At 42.5% G+C, this 13,656-nt stretch overlaps 1 protein-coding gene across 1 annotated transcript; it reads left to right on the forward strand.

The window, feature by feature from the left end:
• Positions 1–6,865: 6,865 nt before the first annotated feature.
• Positions 6,866–10,051, forward strand: Dic61B (Dynein intermediate chain at 61B). The gene is made up of 5 exons (XM_064692697.1): positions 6,866–7,096; positions 7,153–7,377; positions 7,983–9,445; positions 9,502–9,714; positions 9,774–10,051. Exons 1-5 carry the CDS (start codon positions 6,917–6,919, stop codon positions 9,985–9,987), a joined length of 2,295 nt encoding a protein of 764 aa, XP_064548767.1. The 5' UTR covers positions 6,866–6,916; the 3' UTR covers positions 9,988–10,051.
• The last annotated feature ends 3,605 nt before the right edge of the window (positions 10,052–13,656 follow it).

Here is a 13,656-nt window from a genome sequence, read left to right on the forward strand (position 1 = left end):
TATTTTTGTGCCCCAACAATTTGCCAAGCGCTAAAGTATCTGCAGATACATATGTATCTGCATCTGTGGCTGCCACCGCATGTGTATCTGCAACTGCAACGTCGCGCGGGCAACGCTTGACAGCGCTGATTAGCGCATCCAAGATTCCCAGTTTCCCAGTTTCACAGCCAAATTTATGGCAGCTGTCTTAAATGGACGCTGACGACGCTCCAGGCGCAGCTTCCTGCAGTGGGAAAACACACACAAATTTTCCCGAATGCATATTCAAAGCTGGTCAAAAGGAAATTATGTAATCAAATGTTGTCGCCAAACATGAAAAAATTCTTGAATGTGCCACACGTAATCAACAAGAAATTTTCTTTCTTTATTTTCGGGCACAGTAGATGTCGAGTACGGTTGAAAAGAAGTTTCACATGACGTGAGGAAAATTTTTGTTTGGCTTTGGAAAAGCCGCCAGGTAACAACATCTTTACCGAAATTAAGGAATTTCCAGCACGTACACATAAATTCTTCACTGCACGCTTTCCACTTTCTTTCACCTTTTGCATTCTGTAAGATACATTTTCCCCGTCTATTTGTTGGTTTTTATTTTTGTATTTTTTTGGTTTATTATTTTCCGTTGACTTTATGCAAATTTTCGCTCATAATTTGAGTGCGACAGCAAAATATGTTGGCGCCAGGCAGCTGAGCGCGTCGCTGGCTTCCATTAGCGCCGCGGCGTGGAGTGAGGGGGGCATGGCGAGGGGTGTGGCTGTCTGGTCAGCCGCAGCCGCAGCCGCAGCCACTGCGTGTGATGCCCCCCAATAGCAAATCTGCTTTACATGCATTTCAATTTACGACCCCGAAATGTTTTTGCCATGCACAATAATTCAGTCTGAAGTGGATTTGGATTATTTGCCATTTGCCATTTGCCATGGGTTTCCACTTGAAGCTCAATGACCGTTCCGAGCTCGCAACAAAATGCATTTGACGCAGTTTCACTTGATTTTCCACACACATACATTTACACATATGTATTTTCGACATTCGGCCACTTATAAATCAAAATCTGTACAAATATGACAATTGCACTGGCAGTCCAAAATTGAAGATCAATATTGTGGTTGAATTAATTTGAATGCGCAAATTTCTGCTTGCTTCTAACTAACTTATTTAAAGGCAGAGAAAATGTACCTATTTAACTGAACACCATTGTGACTGCAATTACTATAGAATAAGATCAGTTAAATGTCTACTCTCTTCATTCACATACTGTGTAAAAGGTTAACAGAGCCTGTGACGTCACTAATAACTTATATTAGCATATTAGCATACGTATATATAAATATAGTTTGTAAACAAGAGCACAATTACCTGCTAAATAAGAGCTTTACTCTTTCTACGTTGTTCTTTCTCTCTCTGTGTCTCTCTCTGCATGTGGCATGTGCATGTGTTCGCGCCAATTTGCCTCTTGTGAAAAAAGCTCAGCAACAAAATGTAAGCGACAAGTAGTTCGCCAATTGTTTAATAAGCCAGTAGAAGTTAATGGAAATTTGCAAGCACTCACACAATACGAAAGAAACGCGTTAAACACTACACATTTAAATTAAATCAGTTGAAAACGAGATTAGATTTGATTAACACACACCGAGGACGCGACCGATCGACAGGAGGGTAAGGCACAAACTAAATTGCCTCATTAAGCTCGCGCCTACGCTAAGCCGGCGCTTACACTAATACTACCATAACAATTGAGAGCACAGAGGCAAGCATTTTCGTCTGCATAAGAACTAAGATAGCGGGATCAAAAGCATCATAGCCAATAGCGTGCGTGCAGTGCATATGTAATGTATTACCTACCCCCCCCCCCCTACCACCACTGGTAGCTAAATTCACGGCTCGCTGCTGTGAAGGGATCAAAAGCATTAATACCAATATTGGGAACTACCAATTTCCCACTATGCCACAATATTCACAATGTCCACTGTACGGATAAATGCTCTCTGATCAAGCATATACAAATACTATCTCTAGTTAAAGACGTGACCTTCTATGTGCTACCTATAAGATCAGTTTAATAAGGTCAGTTTGGATAAAATATGAGATTAAATAGTTATTTTAATTACTTACGTGTGAATATTATTAATTTAGAAATAAAATAGTAAAATAGTGATAGTATCATATAATAATTGATAAAAGAAAATACAGTCTATTCATGCCGTCTCTTTTAACATATTCTGATTTATATCCCAGCTGCCCTTGAGATGCATCGACACACGACAGTAAAAAGCTGCATGTGCTGTGTAAGAAGTCAGGCCATAAATCCACTTACAAACTAACTTTATGGATTCTCTAAAGACAAGTACAGCTCATAAATTCAATTGCTTTGTGCATTATCCTTGGGACGAGTTGAAATTGCGAGCAACTCAACAAATTCTCGAGTCTCGGTTACAGCTCGGGCGACAGTTGAAGAAGGTTGATTAACCCCTCGAGACGGTGCTAAAGCAAAACAAACGCGAGCCCAAGATGAAAGGACACCAGAGCAGAGAGACAGAGAGACAGAGAGAAAAGGATAACAAACTGTGGCCAAAGGGCAAAGTCAGAGATGTAGCAAAAAAAGCTGGAGTCTCTCCAGTTAGCGATTTGGGCTCTCAGATAAATTCAGCAAAAAGGAATGCCAAGCGCTGAATGGGAGCGCAGGACGACGATGAAATTCTCTCTGTTGCCGGAACCGTGGGCGAAACAACCCCAAGTGAAGTTCAATTGCGGGCAAGTGCAAGGCTGGCGTCGGCTGGCAGGACACGCAAACGGGCAAGGCCGATGCCAAGCACAGCCCAACACCCATCCCCCCTCCATTCCCCACCCCCTTTGGCATTGAGTTTTTTTTGGCGAAACTACACGGAAAATCGTAATCGAAAGCCCAAACAAAAGGATGCAAACGATGTCAGGGATAAAATTGAAAGCAAACATAAACAAGTCGCAGAAACCACCACCAAAGGCCTCGGGAAAAACTTTAAGGGATAGCAGATCGAAAGAAAAACAACAAGGAACGAAACTTGCAACTTAGCCGAAGCTGTAATACCCTTGAAGACATGTGGCTTAGGTTTTCGCAGATTTGCGAGAAGAATTGCTGAGCTGGGTTAAAAACAAAAAGTGAATTTTGCACAAATTCTATATTTTTAATTAATAAGAATTTGATTATAAGTAGGAAGCATAGTGAAGCTAGTAAATGACGGATTTCATTAAAAAATCTAAAAATAAAAAAGGTTTATCATTCTATATTTTGAATTATATATATGATATAGGAGTCCGATGTTAATAAGAGTTTGATTATAAGTAAGAAGCTTAGTGAAGCTAATAAATGAAGGGTTTGGTCAAAATATCTTAATAAAGAAAAAGGATTTTTATACCAAAATTATATTTTCAACCCATGTTTCCTATGGCAGTCCCATTTTGGTAAGGTTTTTCCGGGTTTTCTGTAGCTAACATGAGAAACAAGATAGTTTTTTATACTTAAATTTTGACCGCTCGATCATTCCTATGGTAGCCATATGATATAGTTATCCGATCTCTTCGATTGTTACATATGCACTGAATACAATAAAAAGATGGACATCGTACTCTTACTATTATAATCAATATTGAAGTATAGGATATAGCTATAAGCCATCTACCTAAAGAGGATAGATAGCTAAGATAAAACCACATACATACTCCAGTCTGGGACTCGAACTCGGAGTGGATGACCGGGTCACTTAGACGAGTCAGCCAAGGAGTCTTTGGAGGAGCTTCAAAATGTTATTTTCTTTTGCTTTTTATGGCACGCAAGAAAAAAAAAAACGTTCGGCAAGTCAAGTCGGGAGAAAAGTTTGCATAACTTGGCGCAACGGCCAAGTGGGCAAAAGACATTATGCGGGCTACTCCAGACGAAAAGTTAGCAAATGCAAATGCAAATGTGGATGCTGCGACTTAAAGGCAACAATGCATTGATTTGTTGCCTGCCAGACCACCCAATCGGCCACACACACACGCACAACTAAACAGACACACACAAAGACACACACACACACTCACAAACCACATCAGCCACCCTGAAAATACGCTTTGAATGGCGTCAACAAATTCATTTCGCATCATTTCGCATCAGATGAATGACATGACTTTGACAGCATCAACAGCAGTAGAAATAGCAGCAGCAGCAGCAGCAGCAGCAGCAGCAGTCGAGGCAGCAGTAGCAGTAAAACCGCCAAATCGTCTCCATCGGGCATCAGGCAGTCAGCAGCCAGCGCTGGCAACTGCGTCGTTGTTGCCCATCGCTTCGGTTTGCTGCTTTCCACTCCCCTGCCCACTCCCCTGCCCTCTCCTCCTCCCACCCCATTGCCAACCCGCAAGTCCTCCCAGTCAATGTTTACATAACATGGCTATGATGACGCCTTTTCCCTCGTCTCTCGTCTCTCGCCTCTCGCCACATCCAGCGCAGGCTCACACGCATGCGACAAGCTCCATTGAGCTCCGCACCAGCCGGGCTGGGACAGACGCGAGGACAGACTCGAGGATGGCAGCCGGTGCCGGCAAAAAAAGAAAAAAAATAATGGTAGCAAAAAGAAGAAGAAGAAAAAATAGACTCACAAATTTACGTTACGCACCCTGCAAGGTATCTATGTATCTATAAAAGTCCGGTTCTTGCACATATCTGTATCTGCATCTGTATTTGTATCTGTATCTGTATCTGTACATTCTCATAAGCTGTATCTGAGCATTGCGTGTGCCTTGCTTTTATATTCACTCTCACAATGTCCCCGTTGCAATGGACTTAGAGGGAGGGCTGTTCAACTAGTTCACATGCAAATTTCAGAGTGAACTATTTGGTATTAAAATCTTATATATTATGATCTTATATATACTATGTATATACTACTAGTATACATAAATATACTAGAGAGTATTGCCTCCGAGTATTGCCCGACTTTGCCATTTTAGATATTAGCTTTCCACTTAGTACATACCCGTGGTAATTTGAAATCTACCTATCTTGATCTCCACTTCTATTTAAAAATATGTTTTAAGTGAATCGCAGTGAAAATCTTGAAGCTGAAGAATAAACTTTCGTTCATTAAACCTTTGACCCGCATTTGCCACCCAAGAACTTGACAAATAAATTCTCAGATCTTTGAAAATGATTTTGAAGCAAAAACTTTCTCAAAACGTTTTTCGCGATTTTGCCACATAAGCGGGCGGAATTGCCCGAAAACCCGTCTTAACGTGCACATTCATCACATAAGGTAACTATAGTGAAAATTTTAGCAAGCAATTTGTACAATCTAAAATGTAGATCTATATCTATATCTATCTGTCGATCTTTCTTTACCTATTTCTAGCTATACGCCTTGCATTATCTGTTGAGCACACCTCGTTTATAGGGTATGCTAAAGCTAATATAGCGACAACTTAATGGGCATTGGAAGTGCATCCCCGTGTGCTGGTTAACTTTCAATTAACGTCACATTTAACGTACCTGCGCACTTTTCACTCGATGCAGATGGAGCGTGCCGCCGGTGATGACCCCCGCGGTGGTCGCCTTCGCGTGCATTGCCGTTGAATTTATGACGTACTGCGTCTGCGGCTGCTGCTGCTGCTGCTGCTGCTTGGCCGACGATGTTGTCTGTGTTTTTGCAACATTCCTAATTGAGTTTTCTGGTACTCGGTTTTCACTTTGGCAGTCCATTGCAGGCAATGCCGTCTCGTGTTGCTGTTGTGCAATGGACATGCTCGTAATTAGCTGCCTGGCAATATATCTTGTGTCTAACACCACATCGATTCGACGAAATGTATCTCAAAGATACACGCATGCAAATTCACTTTTTATGCCCAATCGCGAATGAAACGAACTTTTTTCCGAATTTTTTTCCGGTTTCCGGATTCCGGATTTGATGTTACGTTTTGCACGGCACGCGAGTCCAACTGTTACTGAAACGCGTGCCGAGCGCCGAGTGAAGCTGCGTCCTTCGGCTGGTGGTTGTTAGCCGGGTTGCAGCCGAGTGTTAGCTTTATCTCGCATTTATCTAACATCAGTCGCTGGAGAAATTCACAAGGAAGCGGCACGTGAGCTGCCGCCGATAAACAGCAGCCGGAACAAACGCACTAACCAGCTGGAGTCTGGGTCTGCAAACTCCAAGAGATTTAATTAGAAATTAACCAAGTATTCAAAGAGCTAATTAAAGAAAAATTGATAAGAAAAAACGTGCACTGATTTTCGGAGATGATAAGCAGGACAGCAAGCCGGTTCAAACCCGCAGTTTCTATGGTTTACCTTGAGCCAAAAATCAACTCAATTCAATTTGTGTTAAAATACAAGAATTACTTTCATAAGTCCGACCTTATATTTTAATTGGACAATAGATATTCTTTGCAGTTTAAAATAGGCAAGACTACCCATTTTTCGCTTAAGCATGACAGCAAGCCGGTTCAAACCTTTCATTCCTATGTTTACCATCAGACAAAAATTGACACAATTCCATGTGTGTTAAAATAAAAGAGTTAGTTTAACAAGTTCAACCTTAGTTATTCTTTGAAATATTTATACCCTGGAAATGGCTAAATAAGGTATTGTGTGTAAGGTGGGAATGTATGTAACAGACAGAAAAGGCAAAAGCTAAGGCAAACTGCATTTGGTATTGCTTTAAGGTTCAGGGTATCCTGTAGTCGGGCACACCCTACTAGAGCTAGTCTTACCTAATCTTACATGGCTTACCATTAGTTTGTATGCGTTTCTATAGGGTATATATGCTTGTATCACGTATATATGATCAATATCAACAGCCGAGTCACACATAGAGTTGTTTTTTTCAACTTCCAGCATTCTATAGCCTTGAAGAATACTTCGACTAGATTTAATAGACTTTACATTGAAACTAAAACTAAAACTAAATAATCAAAGATGGAAGCCTCGTCGAATTTAAAGAAAGAGCCTGAGGGCGAGCGTAAATCTTTAAAGAAATCTGTGATTGTCGCTCAGGACGTATTCGAAGAGCCAATTGTTTCCAAAAAGAAGCAACGGGAACTGCACACCTATGCCATGGAAATCAATACAGATATTGCTTACCGCTCGCAATTTCGGGTGGGCCATAAAATTCCAACATCCAGCTGCAGCTGTTAATTGATCCCATTCGACAGGTGCTGGACACGGTCGATGGCGAAGAGGTCGACCTGACGCCCAACTATATACCCGAATCGCCGTACACAGATCAATTCCTCAAATTCAATATGCATCTCAAGCACGAAATGGTCAGCATGCCACAGGTGCACTCCAGAGGCAGTGCAGCCCGATCCCGGACACGCTCCAGCATGCGCGGTGGAGTCGGTGGCAACAAGCAGTCCATCGATGAGCTCATAAATGGTGTAAGTGTTCTAGTCGGGTGTGCTCGACTAGGAGCTAGCCCAAAACCAGCTCCAAGCTGTGGCTAGAAACATTCGAGACTTTTCCATTCATATAATGCACTAAAACTCGGATAAGTAGGACTCTCTTCTCTTTCCATTTCCCTACATTATTTATAAGAAATTCACTCTTATGTAACTTCGGAGCCTATCATCCGATCTTTACAAAATTTTCAGGGCTAAAATATGACATACAAAAGTATGTGTATACCGAAGTACAAGGCTCTAGCTATACGAATTATTTTGTTTGAGCTATTTGGGATAGAATGGAGAAAGGTTTCCAAAAAGTGAAATTTCCCTTAACTGCGTTTACTATACGATAACTTACATTCCCAGTTTGGCATATGCAGCTCTTATAGTTCTCGAGATATATTAAAAAAACCCAACTCCTACATCGATATTTATCGATATTACAAATATGGGGTTAGACATCAAAATGATTTGGTATAAAAGAATAAATATTCCACACTTTGAGTGTCTTCCCTAGTGAAATCGACTGTTCAAACTCCGTTTGCCGCCTTGATATACCCTCCCTCATATATAGACTACTTTCCCATCTGCCGCCTTAGATAATGTATGAAACGATCCTGTTTGATCCGGCCAGCAGTATTGAGAAATCGGATGATATACATGTGCCCGTGCCCTTCAACAAGTCGTTCGTCAAGGTGACGCTGCGCAAGTCGGACTTCATCGAATTGCATTCGCAGATCAGCAGCACCGTGGCTAAGGGCACCACCCAGGGCGATGCCGTCGAGGCGGACAATCGTCTCTATGATTACCTGACCATGGGCAAGGGCAAGGTGCGTCGTCGTTCCGACAACGATGCGCAGACGAATCTGGTGCTGACCAACTCGAGGGCGGTGAACACCATATTCGTGGACTATTCCACGGTGGGCTCCTATGTGTCCAACTTCGAGATGTACGACACGCTGGAGGGCGTCAGCCAGAAGCAAAGCCGTATGTATAGCACGATGCACAGCCTGAGCAAGGGCTCCGATGCGAACACGCAGACAAAGTCGCAGGGCGAGGATGCGATGGTGACCGCCTACTCTGGCGAGGAGGAGGCCAAGGAGCGGCACAAGGCCCATTCGATAATACAGGAGCTGTTCAAGAGTGCCGCCTTTAAGAATGCGATACTCTTCATTGGACGCACACTCTCCAGCAATCTGTACAAGTCGGGCATGCAGCGCTTTCGCAACTTCAAGCAGGTGGATCGCTGCTCCACGGATGTCGAGTACAAGTACTCGATGAAGGTGCTCTTTCGCCTGATCCCGATGCTCAGCCTCGATGAGCGGAAGGCGGTCAGCGACATTAGCTTCTGTCACAGCAACAGCGACATTGTGGCCATTGGCTATGGCCTGTTCTCCTTCTCCTCCCAGCGCGTCCCGACCACGGGCGATGTCTATGTGTGGAGCATCAAGAATCCCGGCGAACCGGAGCGCGCCTATTACTACGACAAGCCGGTGACAGCGATTTGTTTCTCACCCTATCTGCCCTCCTTGATTGCCATTGGGATGTACGATGGCAGCGTCGAGGTGCGGGATGTGGCGGATGTCACAGATGACCCCATTGCGGTGTCGCAGCGCGGCAGCTCGACGGGCTGCTCGCCCGTGGTGGCCATACGCTGGCTCAAGCAGATCAGCGACGATGAAGCCGGCGAGATCGATCCGTTTCTCAGCCTCTCGCAGGACGGTTCGGTGACGCGCTATCGCCTCGGCAAGAGTCCCTTCCTCCTGGGCTTCACACAGATGACCCTCGAGCGCATCGAGGGCCATCCCGAGGGCATACACGTGCCCATATCACCGACCATGACCGTTGCCGCCAACCGGCATCCCCAAGGCTTGTACATAACCACCCATCCGGTCCAGAAGGACATCTACTATATTCTGACCGACGAGGGCTGCATCCACAAGTGCTCCATCAACTATCAGCATCAGTATCTGGAGGTGCTCAAGTGTCACGACGGCGGCGTCAATGTCATGGAGTTCTCGCCCTGGTCCCCCAAGCTGTTTCTCACCTGCGGCAACGATTGGTAGACCCAACTTTCTACTCTATCTCTCTCTCTAACCTGCAATTTCCATTTGCCAGGTATGTGCGCATCTGGGTGGATGGCATTACACGACCCCTGATCGAGCTGCTCGATGACTTTCAGCCCATACACTGGGCCAAATGGAGCCCGACCCACTCGACAATTATTGTGGCCGTCAATCGGAATACTTGCAGCATTTGGGATCTTCGACGCAATATTCTAAAGCCCATGGGCAAGCACGAGACGGACTCCTCCTACAACACAATTGCTCAGTATATAAAGATCTCTTTATATATATTCATTTGTGACTCAATCTCTGCCTTCCGCACAGATTCTCCAACAGCGGCACAGTTCTGGTTTTGGGCAATGAACGCGGCAATACCCTGTTTGAGGCTATGAATGACATGCCCTTTGCCCCACATTTTCAGTACGATGAATTGGAGAAGTCCATTTACAGGGCGATTGGCAACGATCAGGAATTGTTTATTGAACTCAAGAGCATTGGATTCTTCGGCTATCCCAATAAGAAATGCATTAGAGCTTAAAAGTCGCCACATACATCATACACTGTATGAGTTACAAGTAAATTAAATCTCAAATGAGGCTTAATTATGATTGATTTAAATGGGAAGGTAGAAGTAGATAAGGAGACTGGGTCGGATATGTCTCTGATTAAAGTGTATAACATCCAACTTTCATTTGACTTACATATATAAACAACAAGTATTCGGACTCGAGTACTGGGCCTAGGGATACACCAAGTCCAACTTTTCCTTGAACCGTATTCGTAATTTCTTTTTCTTTCTTATCCCCCACATTAAGGAAACTGAAAATGATTTATATTGCTCTCCTATCTCTCTCTCCACACAGCGGAAAATGGAAAATGATTGTAGAATAACTTTTATATTTCCAAGCTAATTGCTATGAAATGTCAGGACTTAAATACATACCAAAGCACAAGGCTCTACCTTTAAGAAATGGTTGTGTTGTACAAGAAGTGAAATATTTTTAATCTAAAAAATCGCATATAAGTATCCACCCAATCGTTTTAGGGAGAGACATTCAAAAGTGAAATATTATATTCATAAGCAGGGTCTACCCTTTACAATTACATTTTATTCTTATTTTGGTGCGAGATTTCAAAAAGAAATGTTCACAATCTGTATATACTTTACAAGAATCGACATTCCAAGTGTTGTGCATATAACTCTTATAGTTCTCGAGTTATTCCTACAAAACTAAGTCGCAAATGGAAGGAAATGTAGCATATGATATAAGGTAATATATGTTATATAAAGACCAACTATCAATTAAACGGGTCGAGATACCAATTTCCTTCATGCAAGTCTCAAAATTGATTTTATGGAAATGGGAAAATATAGACTAAAAATAATACACTCGTCCCATATACATATATATATAAAACACACACACTTATATATTATTTAAGATACACCCAAAGAACCTGGTCCAGAAACCGATTTCCTTCCTGCAATATTGTGAACAAGGCTACGTCAGCTTAGCTAATAGTGTATAATCTATATATTTGCCTATTTTCTCATTATACCCTTTAACTTTACACCTTTTTACTGCATATTTAAAGCTCAACATCAAGAGGCATGCTTGCAAATCAGGGCATGAGAACTTCCTTGAACCACAGAACCACCGAGTTCAAGGTATGTGGTTCACTGACACCGCAGACAAAGCTCAGAACTGTTGAGACCTTCGTAAATTTTCCGCTACTTATTTACACCGCTGAACATTGTTATATAACGGTCGGGAATTGGATCAGTTGCTGGTCGATCAGTTCCGCAGCAACAGATCAAATTTCATCAGACCAACAGGTAACTCAAGACACAGCCGAGCATTACCTGTGCCGAGAGGAGGGGCCCAATCAAATAAGCACTGCGGCAAATATGATGACCCTCTGCGCTCAAGAGTTCTTCGTCTGTGTGTGAGGTTTAAATGTCAACCGACTGCCGACGATGGTGGTCAATGTGTGGTTTCTCCGGGTGTTAAATAACAAATAAACACACTTGTGCACACATTAGCATACAAAGATGAAAAGCGCAGGCAAGGGGAATTTATTAAACAGCCATCAAAATGAATAGAGAAAAGAAAAACCAGAATGAGCCCCGATCAAACGCCAAACCGCCAAGATAAACCGCGTGTTACAGTTTTTCTGATACCCTGTAATCATTGAAATTGGTCAAATAATAAAGGGTAGCTTGGTTCCAAGTTAATTTATAGAGCAGAGAAAAGGAGATGATCTCTGATCCCATTTAGTTTCTCTTTCAAGTGAAGCGAATTTCTAGTTAATCGATAAATATCGACAAATATCAGCTCTGTTCCCATTTAGTTTCTCTTTAAAGTTCATTAAATTTCCATACAATCGATAAATATTGATTTTAAAATTAGTTTTTTAAGGAAATCTCGAGGATTATAATAGCTAGAGACTCGAAATTTTTTATATGGGTTTTAATAAAGCACAGGCAGGTAAGGATTGGTTCACTTTTTGAATATTCTACCTGGCTCACCCTTAAAAATTGCAAAAATATAAATATGAATACCAGATACTTGGTCTTAAGTACGCACACACATCTAGGGGTCACATTTAAGGCCTCCAAATATCATCTAGATCAAGCTATAAGTACCCAAGTTATTTGACGATGCTTTTACCATAATGTGGAACTGAGGAAAGAAGAAGCATATGTTGAGCTGTGCGTGCTCATGGAGATAATTTTTCAGTTAAAGAAAGGGTATCGCCTAGTCGGGCGCACTCTTACATCGGTTTTTTTCTTACATTTTTGGGCCACACTAGAAAAATAGAAATAAATGTCAAAATTTGTGGCCCATAAATAAACAAGCTGCAGGCTCAACAGGGCTGGCTCCGAGGAGTGGACCACACCGTCGCATATGGCCGTAAATTACACAGCACATTCCAAACGGCGAGTCGCGACTTGGACTTGGGACGAAAAACCCAAAACGCCGCTGGATGTCATCATCAGCAAGCAGCAGACGCAGCAATCCTTGTCCAGCTAAACGCTGCCTCTGCCTCTGACGTTGCCTCTATCGCAGCTGCATTAATTGTTGTGAAACAATCTGAGCCTTGTCGTGGTTGTCGCATTTAATGAACATTTAATTGTAGCCCACATGTGCGCCAAGCAATGCCCACTATGCCGCAGGGGCAGGCCAGAGGCCGGCGGCCGTCGCACAAATTGAAAACAAAGTGTTATAGCCCAGCGGACGACGACAAAAGACGGCCATCATCATCGTGGACAATGTCATCGTCGTCGTCGTCGTCGTCGTCGTCGTGGTTGGAGCTGACAAGGAGACAAACGAGCTTACAGTAGCTGTTATGGCCATGACAAAGTCAACCAGAACCAGAACCAGAGCCAGAGCTGCCGAGCGGTTAAGATGATGAGGCCAGACGCTATGTCATTTTGCCAATAAAAGCTGCGATTCATCAGAATTGTTGAGATTCCCATGGCCAAGTAAGGCCAGCAGCAGCAGCAGCAGCAGGGCAGCTCAGCTGAGAGAAAGATGTTGCTGTTGCAAGAAAAGAAATGGAACGCGAGCTGTTTGCTCTAGAGATGGGCGCGTGAAGGACTCGCATCTTCTTAAAATATGTTTTGCAATAATCTAAGCTTTTGAAAGACTAGCCTGTGATTCGATATAGGCTCCTGCCTCCTCCTAGAACTTGTAAAGGAATTCTTAAATAAACTATTATTAAATTTACATAAAATGAATTAAAATTGAATATTTAGAAGTATTATTTGCTAACTTGTTCGTCGCGTGTTGAAAGTTATTCAAGAGCTACATTTCTTATTTAATTTTTTGTAAAATTACTTGAATAAATATTTACCTTCAAATACTACGGAGTACGGCTTAGGCTAAGACAACATTACATATATTATATTACACAAGAGATTCAATGGGACTCATTATTTTTTAAGTTACCTAAAAGAAGTTTGGGACTGTCGGACAACTCATCAAGCGAGAACTGCTACCAATGCTTATACTCATACATAGTTATGGCCTTTCTATGCGATTCTCAGGAGTAAAAGGGTAAAAGGGTAAAGGGTAAGGGTAATTAATGTGTTAGCAAATAATTAAGCTCTATTAAAACTGTTATTTTTTATAAATTATGCTCCCATTCAAGTCTTTTAAATCCATATCGATTTTAAGTCTGTGTTCTACGCACGGTATTTGTT

Source organism: Drosophila montana, unplaced genomic scaffold (genome assembly GCF_035044405.1).
Source record: "Drosophila montana isolate Dmon_TW-CO22-7 unplaced genomic scaffold, ASM3504440v1 contig_3633_1, whole genome shotgun sequence".
Taxonomy (NCBI): Eukaryota; Metazoa; Arthropoda; class Insecta; order Diptera; family Drosophilidae; genus Drosophila; species Drosophila montana.

Bases quoted from the DNA above. Each gene is read 5' to 3' on its own strand.
- Dic61B (XM_064692697.1), top strand. From the start codon at position 6,917: ATGGAAGCCTCGTCGAATTTAAAGAAAGAGCCTGAGGGCGAGCGTAAA. The intron at 7,378-7,982 runs GTAAGTGTTCTA...CTGCCGCCTTAG, and splicing joins TCGATGAGCTCATAAATGGT to ATAATGTATGAAACGATCCT. The intron at 9,446-9,501 runs GTAGACCCAACT...TCCATTTGCCAG, and splicing joins CTCACCTGCGGCAACGATTG to GTATGTGCGCATCTGGGTGG.